This window comes from Lonchura striata, chromosome 35 (assembly GCF_050655825.1).
Source record: "Lonchura striata isolate lonStrDom1 chromosome 35, ASM5065582v1, whole genome shotgun sequence".
Taxonomy (NCBI): domain Eukaryota; kingdom Metazoa; phylum Chordata; class Aves; order Passeriformes; family Estrildidae; genus Lonchura; species Lonchura striata.
In genome coordinates this window covers 7,855,703-7,874,979 of record NC_140737.1, presented here as the reverse complement: position 1 = coordinate 7,874,979, position 19,277 = coordinate 7,855,703, and the positions used below count along the sequence as shown (strand labels likewise).

The window sequence follows — 19,277 nt, the reverse complement described above, 5'->3', positions numbered from 1 at the left end:
TCCTTGGGAACAGGGCTCTGAGCACCATGCTCTGGGGGAACGTTGCTAAGCATGGAACCAAAGGCTCTCTAGCTCAATGGTCATGTCACAATCCATGTCCCATCTGGAACTGCCAGCACCCAGCAAGCAGCACAACACAACTGCTGGCCCTGGGCTCAGCACACGCTGCACGCTGCTCCTGCTGCTCCTGTCACCCTTCTTGTTCCTGCCCCCATACCTCCTATCATCAGTCTCCAAAGCTGCCTAAGGCTTGGATTGTGTCATCCATTCTTGCAGGATGCTCACGTTTACCCTGAGGATGGTAGGGTGCCATTCCATGGAGGTGGATCCCCCCAGCTGCCCGGGTGGGCTGGAGTTCTGGGGGGATGGGGTGGGACAGGGACCCCACTCTGAGGTTTTGCTACCTCTGCAGGCTGTGGCAGGCAGAGAGGACAAGATGGAGGTGGACACACCAATTGATATGGAGGAGGAGATGGAGGTGGATGGAGAACAGACTGCAGAGGAAGAGATGGAGGTGGATGTGGACGTGGAAGAGGAGATGGACGTGGACATGGAAGAGTACACCGAGGACATGGATGTTGATGAAAAAGATGAAGAGGAGGCCATGGTCCTGGGATGAAGACCAATGCCAGCAGCAGGACAGGCATGTGGTCCCCACGGGCAGAGTGGGTTCCCTGCAGCCAGGCTGGGGCAGGGCTGGGCTCGGTGGTCTCTGCTCAGGCCCGTGGTACCCAGTGCATTGGATTCTGGTGGCCATGCCCAGCCTGTCCTGTGCTTGCTTTGGGCCACACAAGCCCCATGGCAGTGCCTGGGGCCCAGCCCCCAGACCCAGCCAGCCTCAGCTCTGGCAGCAGAGTCCCGCTGTGCCATCCTGGGGACACATGGAAGAGCCCGCTGTGCCTGACTGCAGTGACCATGGCACCTGCTTTTCTTCCCGGACTGATGGAGATCCCAGACAGATAGGCGACCCTTTTGTACATAGTTTTTACAGTTTGTTGTTGCCTTTAGGATATAGGTTTTAGGGCTTTGTTTTGCCTTCTGTAAATACATTTCAGATATTGTTGTTAGCTATGTTCTTAGGTATATACCTTCTATAAACTGTTGTTATTACAAATATTCTTACAAATCTAAATGTGTTCTGTGTTTTCATTGCTGTTCTTCTGCAAATAAACAACCGTGATTTTTCCCACCCCAGTTCTCTTTCCATTTGCTTCAGGCACAGGCAGTATTGGCCAAGTTGTGGTTTCCACTTGCTCCATGTTCCCAGGGCTGGAGGTTCATGGAGGAGCTGGCACAGCCACCCCAGGAGTGGTTGTCCCACTCAGAGGGTCCTGCTGACAGAGGTCACTGTCTCCTTGCAGTCTCTCTGGACACACTGGGTAGCTGCAGGGGCAAATCCCAGCGTGCCCTGTCCCATGGGATCCCATGGTGGAGCAGGGCTGAGCCTGCATTGTTCTGCAGAACCTCATCCATGGCTCTTCCCTGGGTAGCCCCAGTGATAGTAAAAGGGTTTTTAAATCATAGAGATTTAGGGTTAACAGGAAAAATAAGCTTAGTAGGCCCTGGAAAAATAAATACCCCAAGCACCAGAAGAACTTATACTCGCTAGAACTGCACCTGTGTAGCTAGTACATGATAAATGATAGAATAGTTAGATGTGATGATTGTTTACTAATTAAATATAATTACTGTTTAATCATTAGAATAATCATGAGAAACTGTGGTCAGGGACCTAAGAAAGATCACAAGAAACTCATGTCAATGTATATAATAGAACAATATAATTTTAATAATTAATATGTGAGTTATGTAACGATAGAATATAAAATACTTTCAGCTTGAAAGCCATGTTGGAGTCAGATTTGGGTCTGTACCCCTGACTCCCAGAGCTCTTAGTAAATCACCTGCACATAATCATATCCCGTGATTATGTGTGTTCCGGAACTCTAACACCAGGGCCAGCGAGGGTGCACTGGGCTGTGGGCAGCCCCTGTTCCTGGGCATCCTGAGGGGCTGGAGCAGCCTGGAGGCAGCCTCAGCACAGGGGCCTTGGTCCTACATGGACCAAGATTTCCTTTGGTACCGCGTCCCCGCCCCAGACCACTGTCCTCAGCCCCGGCTAGCTCTCCTGCAGGGCAAGTAGGGCGAGTGGAAGCACCCTCTGCTGTTCCCAGCTGGGCTTTGGAGAGTGCTTTGTGGGTCCTGAGGTTGCTGCTGATTCCAATGGCGAGGAAATGAGGAGAGGCACTTGTTGGGGGCGAAAATCCGATGTTTATTGAGGTCCTGTGGATCCAACAGCACCGGAGGGGGCCAGCCAACAAGAGCAACTCGAGGGTGCTTGCAACAGGTTACATAGGGAGAGGGAGGGGGGCCGATCAGCCAGTGGGGAACAGACAGGAGTGACTCTGTGGGGATTGACATCTGGGGGATCCAGTGAGGGATGGACAGGGGAGGGGTCCCAGGCCCTCATCCAATCACTCAGTGCCCTGGATGGAAGTTTCCAGAGGTAGGGGAAGGGGCACCGAGTGACAGACAAGGCACTTGGGAGGGGGCCGGGGCCTGACTTGGCATTTTCTAGGGAAACTGACACTTGGGGAAAGGCAGGAAAACTCAGGGAGAAACCAATACAGTATGGGGGTACACTGGAACAAACCATGACAGAATAAAGATGTAATAAAACACATAAAACCGCAACTCCACATCTCCCTCTTTTCTTTTGTTTAAAAGGAAAGGGAAGAGAGAAGTAAAAATAACTTTATAATACTAAAGCTAATGACAAATACAACAAAGGCTAACAAAAGTCCAGTTTGAACCAGGGATTGGATCTAACCAGAGTCCCCATCCTTCGAAAAGAGACCCCAGCCAGTCTGATGATTCTTTCTTGAGATGTGTTATCATATTTTGCATTTTGTCTATGGTGGCACGGGTGTCCTCTGCCTTAGAACTTAGATTCATACAGCATTTGGCCACGTAGTCCACACGTTAGCCTGAGGCTGAGGAATAATCCATGCCTGCTGGGGTCTTACGTTGATAGTGATGGTGAGAAGGATGAGGCTCAGTGTGCATGACATCCTGGGTTGGATCTAAACTGGGACAAAATCTGAAAAATAACTTGAAGACACACTAACAATCAGGGTAGGGGAGGTCCAGATCAAAAGGTAACAAAGAACCAAGGGAACTGGAAAGGGAAGAGGTAGACCCAAAAAGGGAAGATTTTTTCCGCCTTCTGAAGGCAGCATGTCCCACCTGAGGACTCTCCTGTTTGGCTTGGACTTTGGGGACATACAGCCCGACAAATTTGGAGGGGATCCATCTCAGGCCTGAGGACATGGATACACAAACATATCCCCGTCCCCAGGTGACTAAGTCATAGGGTCCCTCCTGCCGCCAGGTCTCAGGATCTTTAATGAGGACCGGCGGCTTTTCCCTGACCTTGCCCTGCTCATAGCTGTTAAAGTGCCGAGTGATTGGCGGATTTAAACATTCAAAAGAGCAGTTAAGAAAGTTAATGGTAAAGAGGGCCCGCGCTAATTGAACCTCGGGGGACTCTACCTTCATTACCGGCTGTTGTTGTTTTAACATCCGTTTAAGACTCTGGTGAGTCCTCTCCACCATGGCCTGGCCTGATGGGGAATAGGCGATGCCAGTCTTGTGTTCTATTCCCCATTGCTGTAGGAAGCTGGCAAACTCCTTGGAGGTGTAACCTGGGGCATTATCTGTTTTGATTAATTTGGGGATGCCCAGCATAGAGAAAGCCTGTATCAGATGTTTTTCGATATCTGAGGCTTTCTCCCCTATGTGGGCAGAGGCGAAAATTGCCCCAGAGAAGGTGTCAACGGAGACATGGACGTACTTCATCCTCCCAAAGGAATGGATGTGAGTAATGTCCATCTGCCACACCTCACAGGACTTCAGACCCCTAGGGTTGGCTCACCGATGGTAGGGGGAGCAACTTACAGGATGGGCATGTGGCCACAATGGCCCGAGCCTGGTCTCGGGTAAGGTGGAACTGTCTTACCAGACTGTCCTGGGTTGTAAGATAAGCTTGTATTCTATTTGCCATCTGTCGAAAGGTTGGGCAGGTTTTGTTATCTCTCCCAAAGACAATGGTTTGCCCCGTAGAGGCAATGGTTTGTTTATACACTATTGACTGACTCACTGCCGGGCTGGTAAATGTAACACATCCCATTGTGAGGGGGTCCCACCCAGAGGGGGAAGCCAATCACTCTATTATTGTATAAAGGGGTAGCTTTTTGGGGAGAGGAGGCAGCTCTCTTTGCGGGACTCCCAGAGAAGCAGCTCGCGCTCTCTCTTTGCAGGACTCCCAGAGAAGCAGCTCCCTCTCTCTCTTCGCGGGATCTCGCAGCGAAACAGCCGGTGAGGCAGCGGCGGCGGAGCTCGGAGGCAACCCCAGCGCAGAGGAAGACTGGCCCCACTGCCACCAGATCTTCAGAGGAAAACTATACCCTTCAAAAGATCACCACTGCAGCTGCAATTCATCAACCACTGCAAGGGGAGCAATTGTCCCAGCAGGACTGCTACTGGCACCCCGAATCCTCAGGTTCTGGACTTTTTTCACTGGTTTTGTTTGTACCGATTGCATTTGCCTTTTTAAATTGTTGTCTAGTTTTCTCCTAGTAAAGAATTGTTACTCCCATTCCCATATCTTTGCCTGAGAGCCTTTTGATTTAAAACTCCTAGTAATTCAGAGGGAGGGGGTTTACCTTCTCCATTGCACAGGAGGCTTTAGCCCTCCTTCACAGATTCCTGTCTTGTCGAACCAAGACAAATGGACATGTCTAAAGAAATCTCTTCTCTAGACCAACTGGATCTCTGTCCTTCCTGGTGCTCCCAGATTTCCTCATCTAGGTGCTCTCTGGTCATTCAAGTGCCTCTCAATTCACAGGCATCATGCTATGAGTTCAGGGAGTTGTCCAATCTTTCTGAAGTTCAAATAAATATCACATTAGTCAACATCGTAATTGTGTCTTTGTCCATCACAGAATTACATTTTCTTATGTCTTTGTCTAAAACTGTCCCTGTACAGAAATCCCTTGGGGATGGGGGACATGTCAGATGCTGCTGGGACGTCACAGAGAGCTGAGGGAAGAGCTGTGATGGTTATTAAACTGTTCAAATGTGCAACTTGCGTTTGTTGGCAAGAAACCTTTCTGTGCCTCTGAGTGTCACCATCCCTGAGCCCAAAGGACACAAACCTGATGAGCTGTGGTTCCCACTGCAGGAGCACTTGGACCTTGGCTCTGCACAGGAGAGCTCTTCATCCAATTTCCCTCTTTTCCTCTCTCTGGGCATGGAGGGAGCTCCTGCCTTCAGCCTGTGACTCGTGTGTGCAAAGAGCAAATCTGGGCAGAATCGGGGCCGGGAGGGTTTGGGGGGACCTTGGGATCTGTGCTGGGCACAGAAGGTGTTTTCCATTGCTCTGAGACTGTCTGCTGTGCACAGTGGATTTAATAGCCAGCAGAGGAATGACTTTTGCATTGGATGAAGCTGTGCCTTCCCTTGGCTTTGTTGGTTGGCAAGAAATGAACATACCTCTGTGTCTGGGGCAGCTCCTTCTCCAAGGAAAGCAAGTGGGAGTTGGAGCCAAGGAGCTGAAACCTGCAGGTGCAGCCTGGGCTGGAGGGAGCTCAGATTTGCACAAGGCTGCTCTGAGTGCCAGGGCTGGGATGGGGGAAATGGTGGGGTGGGCGTAGGGACAGAGTCTGATGGATTGTCAGCCATAAAGGGTCTTGATTTTCATATCTATTCAAACTGCAGGAGGAGGTACTTGGATTCAGTGTCAATTGGAAACTGCACATATCAATTTATTAGGACTAAAATAAAACTAAACAGGACCTAAACTTTTTTTTCACGATCTTTGTAAAAATAATACATTCTGTTTTAATACACTACTGCAATCTGCCTAATCATCCGCAAAACCTTTGCACAGCTAAATTATTCCCAGAGGCTTGGCTTGTGAAGGTGTTCTGACTGTCAATGAGCCCTGGGGCACTGAATTCCTGAACTGAAAAGCTGAAGGCTGAAGAAGCCTCTGGAGCAGTAAAATTCAGCAGCAGCCTCCAAGTTGCTGAGGATGTCAGCAGCCCCCACTGAGGCCATCCCTGCCCAGAGGCCCTGGGGGAATGGGCAGACAAGGAGAGCGTCCCTGGGGCTGGGGCAGCAGAACTCAGAGGCACCAGTGGCTCCAGCTGGGAAATGGAGTGTGGGATGGAGCTGTGAAAGCCCTGCCTGGGCTGTGCCAAGCAGGACACACAAGCCCTGACCCCTATCCACTAAAAAACTCTCTCACGGAGATATTTAAAAGGAATTACAATAATTTATGTCCTCTGAGTTGGATGCACTGGAGCAATACTATACAGAGTTTCTCAGGAGCTCAAAACAACAAAACAGCCTTTACTGGGAAATTTAGAAAAAATCAGGGAAACTTTGGCAAACATTTTAATATGGCATTCAATCAACAAAAAAAACTTCTCAAAGCATTAACTTGTCCATTCAACTTCACAAACTCTAAGCCATTTTGATTTTAAGTTAATCAATATTTGCAAGAGTACAGAAATAGGAGAAGTAGATACAGAGAAAAAAATAAGATACAGAGAAGCACACACTCATCTACCAACTCCTGGATTCCAACAATGTGCAGATGGAAATTCCAAGAGGAGGTAGAGCCAAGATGTGTTCCTACCTTGTGGTCAGCCTTAAATACTCCTTGGTCTTCCTGGGCCCTTCCCCCAGGTGGGACTTGGGGTCATTTGGTCACTCAGGAGCTGGGCTGGGGCTCCAGAGGTGGCTGTGGAGCATTGCCTGTGCTGTGCCAGGGACTGGCAGACACTGCTGGGCTGGGATAGAGGCTCTGGGGGGATTGGGGTTCCAGGGCAGGGCAGGGCTGGGGTTCCAGGGCAGGGCAGGGCTGGACCTGCCCCTTCCTCCCCCACACATGAAATATTTCCAGCAAACAATCACCTCCTGTCTGTCACAGTCAGCATTTGGAGGTGAAATCCCAATTCTGGCCATGACCACCTGCAGGAGAGGGACTGTTCTTTTCCATAGGAAGAAAAGCACAGAGCCCCAGTGCTTGGGAGTCAGGTGAGAGCCTCATTAGGCCAAGGCCAGCCAGACTTGGCAGGAATGGCAGATTTTGTCTGGAGGCAGCCTTTAGATATAGGGAATTTTGGAGCCAGAATCCAAATTTTGCCCATGGGCACCTGGAGAAGCAGGAGAGTTCTTCCCCATAGGAGGGAAAGCATGGAGCCTTCCCCAGTCTTTCATGAACAGATAAGCAGTGACCCTTAAGAAATGACTGCCAGCCAGATATATCCTGGCAATATTCCCATAGTAACAATCCCTGGATATAAGGAAATAGAGATGAAATCTGAATTCTGGTCATGTGTGCCTAGAGGAGAAGAAGAGTTCTTTTCCATAGGAAGGAAAGCCCTGAGCCCCAGTGCTTCAATAGCAGATAAGAAGAAACCCTCAAAATGCCAAGATCAGATTTTAGGCAGCCCCTGCCATGCCAAACCAGCCAGACCTGTCCTAAGTTCCCTTTGTTCCATGAGACCCTCAAGTGTCACAATGGTCTCCATGGTTCCTTGAGGCCCCGCAATGACACGTGACTCCTCTGTTCCATAAGGCCACAATGTCACAATGGACCTTTGGGCCCTGGGGGTTTGTGGTGTCACAATGGTTTCCTTTGGCTCCCCAGTGTCACAATGGAACACTGATGACACGAGGCCCTGCAGTGTCACAATGGACCTTTGGTTCCCTGCAGCCCTGCAGTGCCACAAAGGCCTCTTGGTTTCACGAGGCCCCACAGTGTCACAATGGTCCTCTTGGTTCTGTGGGGACCCCCAGGGTCACAATGGTCTCACTGGTGCCATGAGGCCTCTGGGGCCTCATAGTGTCCCAATGGTCTCCATGATCCCATGAGTCCCCTCAGTGTCACAATGGTCTCCTTGGTTCCATGGTGCCCCACAGTGTCACAATGGCCCCTTGGTTCAATGAGGCTGTGAAGTCTCTTAATGGCGTCTCCAAGACACCATGAGGCCTTGCAATGTCACAATGGACCTTTGGCTCCCTGGGGTCTCGCCTTGTCACAATGGACCCTTGGTCCCATGACACCCCAAAGGGTCATAATGGTGTCCATGGTTCCATGACGCCCCACAGTGTCACAATGGTCCCTTGGTTCCATGGTACCCCACAGTGTCACAATGGTCCCTTGGTCTCACAGGCCCCACAGTGTCACAATGGTCCCTTGGTTCCATGGTTCCTGTGCTGGTGCATTCCCCCCTCCCCTTCTCAGGCCGCCCTGCCAGCTGAGAAATGCTCGCTGGCCTCGGCCTTGGCCAGCAGCCCCTGGGCTCAGCTCCTCTGGAGCTCAGCACAAACACGCTCTGCTCCAGGCACTGCTGCTGCCCAGCCAGCTCCTGGCTGCTTTAGGAGCAGCTCTGGGAACTGTTTGTGTTCCCTCGGTGACACAACATCCCTCTTCTCACCCTGCCAAAGAAAGCTGCTGGTGCCAAGTGCGGCCAGGGTGAAACATGGCTGGGACTGCAGCCCCTCTCTTGGAGCCCGACAAACAGCGCTCCAAAAGGAGCCCTTGGAGCTCTCCTGGGCCAGCGACTCCCTCTGAGTGGGGCCTCTCCGAGCCGGGAACTCTCCCATTTGCTGCACTCGGGGATCCCCAACAACAAGGGAACCTGGGCCGATCCCCCCACTCCTCCAGGCTCAACCCTTCCCTGCTGGGGAGATGCCAAAGCATCCTCAGGGAGCATTTCCCTGCCCTCAGGGGAATTTCTCACAGGTGCCTTGCACTGACTCTCTGTGTCTGTGTGCACACAGGAGTGCCTGTGCTGGGGAAATGTGGCAGAAATGCTGCTCCCTGAGGGCTCTGAGTGCCTTGGATAGCTGAGCCAGTCAGGCCTGTAAGTGAGGTTAAATTACAAGGTCTAAGTGAAGTTAAATGCTTCTAAGAGTTGTTGTTTTGCTAAATTGTTATGTTTAATATAAGTTATAGGCTGAGTTAAATACTGTTAAATGTTATTCCTCTGTTAAATTGCTAAGTTGTAGGTTATAAGTTAGGTTAAATACTGTTAAGCTCTTCTCTTTTGCTAAACTGTGACTGTGAAACTATCATTTAAGGTTTAGATGTAAGTTAAGTCCTGTTAAGTTGGAGCTCTGTTAAGCTTTTAGACCGTATTCCTTTTATCCTTGCTCTCACTGCCCTTCTGTCACACACACACACACACACACACACACACACACACACACACACACACAGTTCTCCTTTCATTCCTGGTTTGATTGCCTGGATTTTGTTTGGTTTTGTTGTTGTTTTTGTTTTTTTTCTTTGCTGTGCCTGAAGTGTCCAATGAGGAGCAGAGTGACTTGCCAAGGAACTTTGTGCTGCTGTCACTTTATTATTAAATCTGGTTTTTGCTGGGGATTTTTTCAGCGCTCTCAAGCCCTCGTTGGTGACAGGGTGAAGGAGCCCTGGCCCAGGCTCTGGCCCTGGGGGACACGGTGTCTAAGTTCGACAAGACAGGAATCTGCGAAGGAGGGCAAAGCCTCCTGTGCAATGGAGAACGGCAAACCCCCCTCCCTCTGAATTACCAGGATCTTTAAATTAAAAGGCTCTCAGGCAAAGATGTGGGAATGGGAGTAACAATTCTTTACTAGGAGAAAACTAGACAACAATTTAAAAAGGCAAATGCAATCGGTACAAACAAAACCAGTGAAAAAAGTCCAGAACCTGAGGATTCGGGGTGCCCGTAGCAGTTCTGCTGGGACAATTGCTCCCCTTGCAATGGTTGATGAGTTGCAGCTGAAGTGGTGATCTTTAGAAGTGTATAGTTTTCCTCTGAAGATCTGGTGGCAGTGGGGCCGGTCTTCCTCTGCACCGGGGTTGCCTCTGAGCTCCGCTGCCGTCCCCTCAGCGCGCTCCGGCTGCTTCGCTGCGAGTGCCGCCAAAGAGAGCTGCTTCTCTGGGAATCCCGCGAAGAGAGAGAGCTGCCTCTCTCCCCAAAAGCTACCCCTTTATACCCAATAATAGAGTGCTTGGCTTCCCCCTCTGGGTGGGACCCCTCACAATAGGATGGTGTTACATTTACCAGCCTGGCAGTGAGTCAGTCAATAGTGTATAAACAAACCATTGCCTCTACGGGGCAAACCATTGTCTCTGAGAGAGATAACAAAAACCTGTCCAACCGGTTTGCCTTCAACAGATGGCAAATAGAATACAAGCTTATCTTACAACCCAGGACACACGGGGACGCTGCCGGGGGGTCCCTGTCCCCCTGTCCCAATCCCCATGGCTCCAGACCCCGTCCCCGTGTCAGGCTCTGGGGTCGATCTCGTGGAACATCCTCTGGGGGAGGCTGCAGCACCGGGGGTGGGGGTACCCGGGGGGACAGGGGACCCGCTGAGCACGGGCAGCATTGGACTTCTCTGGGGGAACTGGGAGGGGGAATGGGGCAGAGTGACCTCCCCAGTGACCTCACACAGCCCCTGTGATGTCACACAGCCATCTCTGTGATGTCACCTTGTGATGCCATTCAGCAATGCTGTGATGTCACAGAAGACTGTGATGTCACAAAGTCACCCTGTGAAGTCACAGTCTGTTCTGTGCTGTCACAACCTGCTCTATGATGTTACACAGCCACCTGGTGATGTCACAACCCTCTCTCTGATGCCACAGAGCCACCCTCTATGATGGCAGAGGCCTCTATGGCCTCAACCTATTCTGTGACATCACAGCCAGGTTTGTCATGTCACAATTGCCTCAGTGATGTCACAAAACCCTCAAGGTCTCAGTTACATTGAAACATTGAAGTTTCTTGAACTTTGAAGAGATCCCTGTGAGGGGCATGTCTGAGAAAGTGTCCCCAGGTTACAGGTACAGCAGAACACTGCATGCACTGATGACAGATGGGGACAAGCAAGGGAAAGCCCCTCTTAGGCTGGGTGCAGCCAGCTCTGCAGGCACAGCAGGTCCCAGGTGAGTGAGGACAGACAGGATGGGCTGGGGCAATGTGGAGCAAGGTTGTCCATGCTGGGCCAGAGCTCAGGGCACAGCTTCTCTGAGCAGGCCAGAGCTCCTGAGGGGAGACCCTGGGTCAATATCACTCACAGAATGCTGCAGTCACCTCTGATCTAAAGAGAAATGTAAGAAAATACACCCTTTAAAACAGGAATGTGTATTTCATACAAGCACATTGAAATCTTTCTCCACAACTGGAATAGGAAAACTTTAATGACCCTCTCAGGGCTTTGGTGTTGTTTACATCAGACTCAGTCCCTGAGAGTATCTTCAAAAAACTTCTCAATAACTCAAAGTTAAATTAAAACTCCAAAGTTTCTTGAAGTTTTAATGTGTCCCACTGAGGGACAGGACTGAGAAAGTGTCCCCAGGTTCCAGGTACAGCAGAACACTGGAGGCACTGGTGACAGCAGGGCACAAGCAAGGGAAAGGTGTCTCTGGTGCTGAGCAAACCTGGATGTGTTTCAGGAATGCAAAGGGCCCAGGCCTGAGCCCCAGACCCTGGCAAGGCAGATCCTGTCCCTCCCTCATTGCTCAGGGCTCTTCCCGGGATGGGCACTGGTATGTGGGGATGGGCAGTGCCAAGGGCAGGACCATGGGGCGGCCCCTGCCAGGCTGCTGAGCAGGGACAAGGAGGCACTGAGGCCCCAGGGCTGCAAGGGTCACTTGTCCCCTCGTGGCCTCAGGCCCAGGGCCAGCAGCCATGGCCAAAGGGCTGCACAGGTTGGCTCTGTCAGGGCCTTGCAGCTGCTGCACATCCCTGAGCCCTCTGCAGCCCAGGCTGTCCCATGGTGTCCCTGCCCTGCGCCTCTGTCCCTGCAGGCTGTCGTCACCCCCGGCTGCCCCACCTCGCTGGCCCTTCCTTTGCTGGCAGCTCTGCCTCCTGCTGCCCCTGCCTGGCCACACAAAGCCTTGGCCTTGATACCCAAAGGGTTAATTCCATTTTTACCGTGCCTGGGAACTTTTAACACAGGAACAAGGCGTGCAGGAGCTGCTTTTCCAGCAGGGACAGTTGGAAGTGTAGAAGACATCTGGCTCAAGAGTGCAGTGATAGAAAAAGCAAGGACTGAACCTGGGAACTTGGGGTGGGTTTTATGGCAATGGGTAAATTGTAATACACATTTAGTGACTGTGTATAAGCAACACACTGGTAGAGTTACATGTCCACATAAAGGTTAGGAGTTATCCCTCACTAGACCCAAGGCCTGAATAAATGATCCCCTCTTAAATAGCAAATTAGTGTTAAGGAGTCTTGTTCTGATATTTCAGAGATTTGGTGGCCATGGGGCCTCACAGAACCCAGGAGTCAGCTGTGACTTTGTGCAAACTCCTGGAACAAAGGGTCCATGGTGACACAGCGGAACCCCATGGAACCCAAATCCATTTTGGCACACTGGGGCCACATTGAACCAATGGTCCATTGTGACACCACGGATCCAAGGAGACCATTGTGACCCTGAGAAACCTCTTGGAACCAAGGGGCCATCCTGACACAGCAAGGCCTCATGGAACCACAGGTCCATTGTGACACTGCAAGGTCACACGGAACCAAGGTGGCCAGGGAACCAAGGTTCTGCCATGGAACCTCATGGAACAACGGGACCATGGTGACACTGTGGAACCAGGGAGACTGTTTTTGGCAGTAGGAAAGCTCATGGAACCCCAAGTCCATTGTGACACAGCGAGGCCTCATGGAACCAAGGGACCATTGTTAAACTGTGTGGCCTCATGGAACCATGAGCCATTGGGACACAGCATGGCACCTCATGGAGCCAAGAGTCCATTGTGGCACTGTGGGGCCCTGTGGAACCAAGGGGAGCACAGTGACTTTGTGGGGCCTCATGGAACAATGGAGACTGTTCTGACACTTTGGGACCCACTGGAACCAGGGGTCCATTAGAGCATGTCAGGGCCTCAGGGAACCAAGGGGACTGCAGTGAACACTGTGGCTCTCCGTGGGATGAAGGGTCCAATGGAACCATTGTGTCACCATTGTGTCACTCTGGGGCATCCTGGAACCAAAGGTCCATTGTGACCCAGCAGGGCCTCATGGAACCATGGAGACCATTTCTACATTTTGAGGCCTTGTGAAACCAAAGGGCCTCTGTGGCACTTCAGAGCCTCGTGGGGCCAAGGGGACCATCGTGACACTGTGGGGCTCAGTGACACCAATGGTCTGTTGTCACACTGCCAGGCCTTAGGTGTGGGTGCTCTGCTTGTTTTTTCTACCTGTGTCATGGTCAGGATTGAAGATACTTGAGACAATAGTTCGTGTTCAGACTCAAGTGCTTCTTGTTTCTTATCAGTGTTGCAGCCTCACAACTGTGAGTTCTGCAGTCTTTCATTAGCAAGTCACAAAGTGGCCAAATATCTCTTTTTACAAGGTCTTTTAAAACTATCCAGCCAAGAAATTACACCTAAATTATTCTCCCTTTTAACCCAAAAACTGATCCCTCAAAGCCTGTGGACTTTTCTGTCCAATCACAAAATATCACCCAAACCCATGAAGGAGAAGTTAAGAAGAAGGCAAATAATAAGAAGAACCTGTCTCAACCCTAAAACCTCAATATTGCTTCATATTTATTACTATGTTCTAAAACCCCAAGCTGTATGTTTTCCACCCTGTGGTAGTATACACCTCTAACCCACTATGCACCCGTAACCCCAGTGCTATTAATAAATATTGGAAGCCTTCTCCACAGCCTCAGGTCAAATGCAGTGTTCCCTTGCAAGTCTGTGCCTTTCAGCACAGCAAGTTTAACATCCTCAGCATCCAGGGTTCCAACACTCATGGAATCAGGGACACTCCTGTGACACTAAAGGCCTCACTGAGCCATTGTGACACCACAAGGCCTCATTGAACCGAGGGGCCATTGTGACGCTATGGAGTGTTGGCAGGCCAAGGGGCAGCTGTCACACTGAGTGGCACCATGGATCCAAGGAGCTACAGGGCCCATGGAACTAAGGATTCATGGAACAGTGTGGGACCCCACGGAACCAAATGTCCATTGTGACATTGTGGGGCCTGTTGGAATCCTGGAGGCCATTCTGACACTTTCAGGCTTTGTTGAATCAAGGGGCTCTGCAGGGCCCCATGGAGCCAAGGAGACCCTTCTGACACTGTGAGTGCCCATGGAACCAAGGGTCCATTGTGATCCTGTGGCCCCAAGGAGACCCCTGTGACCCTGCAAGGCCTCATGGAAGCAAGGGACCATTGTGACACCATGGAGCCCCATGGAAACAAGAGGCCAGCATGACACATCTGGGCCTCATGGAACCAAGGATCCAGTATGACACCACCAGTGTGACACTGCAGGGCCCCATGGAAACAAGGGGCCAGTGTGACCCTGTGGCACCAAGGAGACATTTAACTCTCTCATGGAGACATTTAAAAGGAATGACAATAATCTGTGTCCTCTGAATTGGATGCACTGGAGCAATATTATCAAGAGTTTCTCAGGAGCTCTAAACAACAAACCAGCTTTTACTGGGAAATTTAGAAAAATCAGAGAAAATTTGGCAAACATTTTAATATGGCATTCAATCAACAAAAAAAACTTCTCTAAGCATTAACTTGGCCCATTCAACTTCACAAACTCTAAGCCTGTTCAATTTTAAGTTAATCGATATTTGCAAGAGTACCAAAATAGAAGTAGTAGATACAGAAAGAGAGAAAAAAAAGATACAAAGAGAGAAGCACACACTCATCTACCAACTCCTGGATTCCAGCAGTGTTCAGATGGAAATTCCAAGAGGAGGTAGGGTGAAGACATGTGTTTGCCTTGTGGTCAGCCTTAATTTCCCCTTGGTCTTCCTGGGCCCTTCCCCCAGGTGGGACTTGGGGTCATTTGGTCACTCAGGAGCTGGGCTGGGGCTGCAGAGGTGGCCGTGGAGCATTGCCTGTGCTGTGCCAGGAAATGGCAGACACTGCTGGGCTGGGATAGAGGCTCTGGGGGGATTGGGGTTCCAGGGTAGGGCAAGGGTGGACCTGCCCTTTCCTCCCTCACACATGAAATGTTTCCAGCCAACAATCACCTCCAGTCTGTCACAATCTGCACTTGGAGGTGAAATTTCAATTCTGGCCATGACCACCTGCAGGAGAGGGACAGTTCTTTTCCATAGGAAGGAAAGCATAGAGCCCCAGTGCATAGGAAGTCAGGTGAGAGCCTCATTAGGCCAAGGCCAGCCAGACTTGTCAGGAATGGCAGATTTTGTCCGGGGGCAGTCTCTGGATATAGGGAATTTTGGAGACAGAATCCAAATTTTGCCCATGGGCACCTGGAGAAGCAGGACAGTTCTTCCCCATAGGAGGGAAAGCATGGAGCCTTCCCCAGTCTTTTGTGGACAGGTAAGCAGTGACCCTTAAGAAATGACTGCCAGCCTGATTTTTCCTGGCAATATGTCCATGGGAACAATCCCTGGATATATGGAAATAGAGATGAAATCTGAATTCTGGCCATGGATACCTGGAGGAGAAGGAGAGTTCTTTTCCATAGGAAATAAAGCCCTGAGCCCCAGTGCTTCAATAGCAGATGAGAAGAGACCGTCAAAATGCCAAGATCAGCTTTTAGGCAGCCCCTGAGATGCCAAACCAGCCAGACCTGCTCCATGTTCCCTTGGTTCCTTGGGGCGCCACAGTGTTCCAGTGGTCTCCGTGGTTCCCCAGGCCCCACAGTGTCACGGGACTCCTCTGTTCCATGAGGCCACAATGTCACAATGGACCTTTGGGCCCTGGGGATTTGTGGTGTCACAATGGTCTCCTTTGACTCCACAGTGTCACAATTGAACACTGATGACACGAGGCCCTGCAGTGTCACAATGGACCTTTGGTTCCCTACAGCCCTGCAGTGCCACAAAGGCCTCTTGGTTTCACGAGGCCCCACAGTGTCACAATGGTCCTCTTGGTTCTGTGGGCACCCCCAGGGTCACAGTGGTCTCACTGGTGCCATGAGGCCTCACAGTGTCACAATGCTTTCCTTATTCCATGGGGGCTCATAGTGTCCCAATGGTCTCCATGATCCCATGAGTTGCCTCAGTGTCACAATGGAATCCTTGGTTCCATGGTGCCCCACAGAGGCACAATGGCCCCTTGGTTCCATGAGGTTGTGAAGTCTCTTAATGGTGTCTCCATGACTCCATGAGGCCTTGCAATATCACAGTGAACCTCTGGCTCCAAACTCTGGGATGTCAACCTCCCCCCTCCCAGTGTTGGGATTTGGGGTGTTTGACCCCAGTGTTTAACCCCCCGGGTTTGGGGTCGGGGTTGGGATAGGAGCCATTCCCTGGAAACAGCGGTGGGATTGGGATCGAGAACAGGAACGGGAATGGGATCGGGATCAGGAACTGGCCCGGGAACGGGAACAGAAATGGGAATGGGATTGGGATCGGGAACAGGATCAGGGAACGGGATTGGGATCGGGAAGCGGAGAGAGCCTGACTCAATAATGGAGCCCACCCCCAGGGAGCGATCCTGCCCCAGTCCCGGAATGGACCCATCCCCTCAATCCCGGAGCCCTCCCCAATCCCAGCCCCTCCGCAGCCGCTGACCGGACCCTCCCTCAATCCCAGCCCGCCCCAATCCGGATCGGAGCCATTCCCGGACCGGACCCTTCAATCCCTTCTTCGGGCGGCTCCTGCCGCTTCCATCCCATTTTTGGGGCTTCCAAGCGGCTCCGGGGACCCTCCCCATTTTGGGGTGTTGGGGTGGCCCCAAGGCCGCCCCGGGGGCCGAGGGGGGATGGAAACCCCCAAACCCGGGGGGCTCCTGGGGGTCCCCAGTTCCTCCCGGCCCCGCCCCGAAGCAGATCCTGGCCAATCAGAGCGCGCGGCGTTGATGACGATTCAGTTCCCAGGCAGGAACTCGGCGCTGGTCCCGCCTGGTGATTTTCAGCCAATCAGCGCCCGGGACGGCTCTGACTCATCAGTTGCCAGGCGGAGCCCAGCGCCCCTCGCAGAACCGGCCAATGTAAACATACAATGGAACACACCTTAGTAAAACAATTCATACTACAAATATACTAAACACGAAACCAAACACCTCTGTAATGTCTCATACAATTTAACCAAACAATTAAAATTTAATAACACCCTTAAGTACTCTAAAAAATTAAAATTATTTATAAAAATATAATTGCAGATGGGTGGTTTTATATGGATATTGGTTTTTGGATTGTTTGGGTTAGACGATTTTTAAAAAAAGATTTTTATAAGAATTTAAACAGCTGAGAAGGAGCCACTCTGGAAATAGAACTGACTGAAAATGAATGGGAAAAACATCATTAACTCTGAAAGTTTTATTTGCTATCAGATACATCCCAGCCACCCAGCCCCACACAATCCCCATCCCACCACTCCAAACTGGAATCCCACTTCTTTCAATCTCCTCCCAACCGCATCTCACCCTGGCAGCTGTGGAATCGAGTGAGCTTTGTGTGGGATTGAGGTTTTTTTGAGGGGGAACAAGCAATTTGAGGTGGGATTGTGCCTTTATAGTTTAAAATCCAGTTATTTTCAGTGGGATTGAGTGGTTTTGTGGTGACAAATTCATCCCTCTTGGCTTTTGAAATGCAAAGAGATGGAGAACACTGCCCAAAATCACCCCAGAACCCACAAATCCTCCAGAAGTTGAGTTCATGGTGTCCAGGGTGAGTGCAGCTGCCGGCGGCAGGAACAAATGAGACAGGTCTTGGATTCACAAAACTCCAAAATCCATTTCTTATCACCGAAAGACAGGGCAAAGGCAGAGCCCTGGGGTTTGTATAGGGTATCCCAGGGGTGGAGTTTGGGTTTGGGTCAAGGGAGGAATTATTGGCAACACAAGAAGGGTGAGATCAAACTCCTGCCTCTCAGCAACAGGGGCACTCCACACAGAATGCGTCCCTAAATCCTAAATTCCCCCTCAAACTCCTGTGAAATGGTGACACTTCAGATATTTTTGATCAGTTTCTTTAATTTAACCCTGTTTTGGCTGTGTTTGAAGAATAAAGATGAATCAGAGGAAAATTAGGGCCAAACCAAAAGGAAAACCAGTCAGGTGTGTTCCCAACATTGATCACAGGGAATGTGGGTCACCAGACCTGTGCCCAATGTGGGTCCTGCAGTGGGGGATGGAGCTGGAGCAGAGCACGAAGCTCTTCCTGCAGGCGGGACACTCTTGGGGCTTCCGTTACTGGTGCCTCTGTTGGTGTTTGGTCAAGTGAGAGCTCTGGGTGAAGCTCTTCCCACACTGGGGACACCCGTAGGGCCTCTCCCCAGTGTGGATGCGCCGGTGCCTGACAAGGTGAGAGTTGTGCTTGAATCCCTTCCCACAGTCAGGGCAGCGGAAGGGCCTCTCATCTGTATGAGCTCGATAGTGCAAGAGGAGATAGGAGTAAGTCTGAAACCCCTTCCCACACTTGGAACACTCGTAGGGTCGCTCCCCAGTGTGGATCTTCTGGTGGACAATCAGGGCACCACACTGCCCGAAGCTCTTCCCACACTCCCTACACTCATAGGGCCTTTCCCCTGTGTGGATCCTCTTGTGGCTGCTCAGGTGGGAGATCCGCCTGAAGCTCTTCCCACATTCCCCACACTCGTAGGGCCTCTCCCCAGTGTGAATCCTCTTGTGCTGGATCATGTTGGAATTTGACCTAAAGCTCTTCCCACATTCCTCACACTCATAGGGCTTCTCCCCAGTGTGGATCCTCTGGTGCTGGATCAGGTTGGAGTTTGACCTGAAGCTCTTCCCACACTCTGAGCACTTATGGGGCTTCTCCTCATCATGAAGCTGCTAAGGGACCACCAGCCCTGAGCTCTGGCTGAAGCTCTGTCCACCTTCCTGGCCCAGAGTGCATCTTTCCTCCTCAGATCCCCTCGATCTGCGTTTGCAGCCCCTCCTCGTGCAGCTCCCATTGGGTTCCTGCACCATGGAGCCACTCAAAACAGCGTCTTCCACAAGTTTCTGCCATGGGGATTTGTCCTCTCTGCTCTCCACCCTCAGCACCTCATCTGCGGGAGGAAGGACAAGGAGTGGATGGGATTTGCCTCTGTGCCAGAGGGAAGGGCAAGGAGATCCCCCCAGTGTGTCCCCGGCAGGAGGGCACCGGCAGCGGGGCTGTCCAGCAGCCGGGGGCCAGGCTGGGCTGGGAGATGGAGCAGGAGAGAGGAAGAAAGGGGCACTGACTTCCTCCTCACCTGCCTCGGTGTCCCAGGGAATCTTCCTCTTCCTCGTAACCTTCTCCTCCAT

At 51.2% G+C, this 19,277-nt stretch overlaps 1 protein-coding gene across 1 annotated transcript in view; it reads right to left on the bottom strand.

The window, feature by feature from the left end:
* The window catches only part of LOC144248810 (uncharacterized), a 288,957-nt gene extending 269,680 nt beyond the window's left edge, over nt 1-19,277 (bottom strand). The window contains exons 1-2 of the mRNA XM_085565014.1: nt 19,266-19,277; nt 18,223-18,818 (exon numbers count right to left, since the gene is read on the bottom strand). Coding sequence (XP_085421140.1) covers nt 18,223-18,818; nt 19,266-19,277 — 608 coding nt within the window. The remainder of the gene's footprint in view (nt 1-18,222; nt 18,819-19,265) is intronic.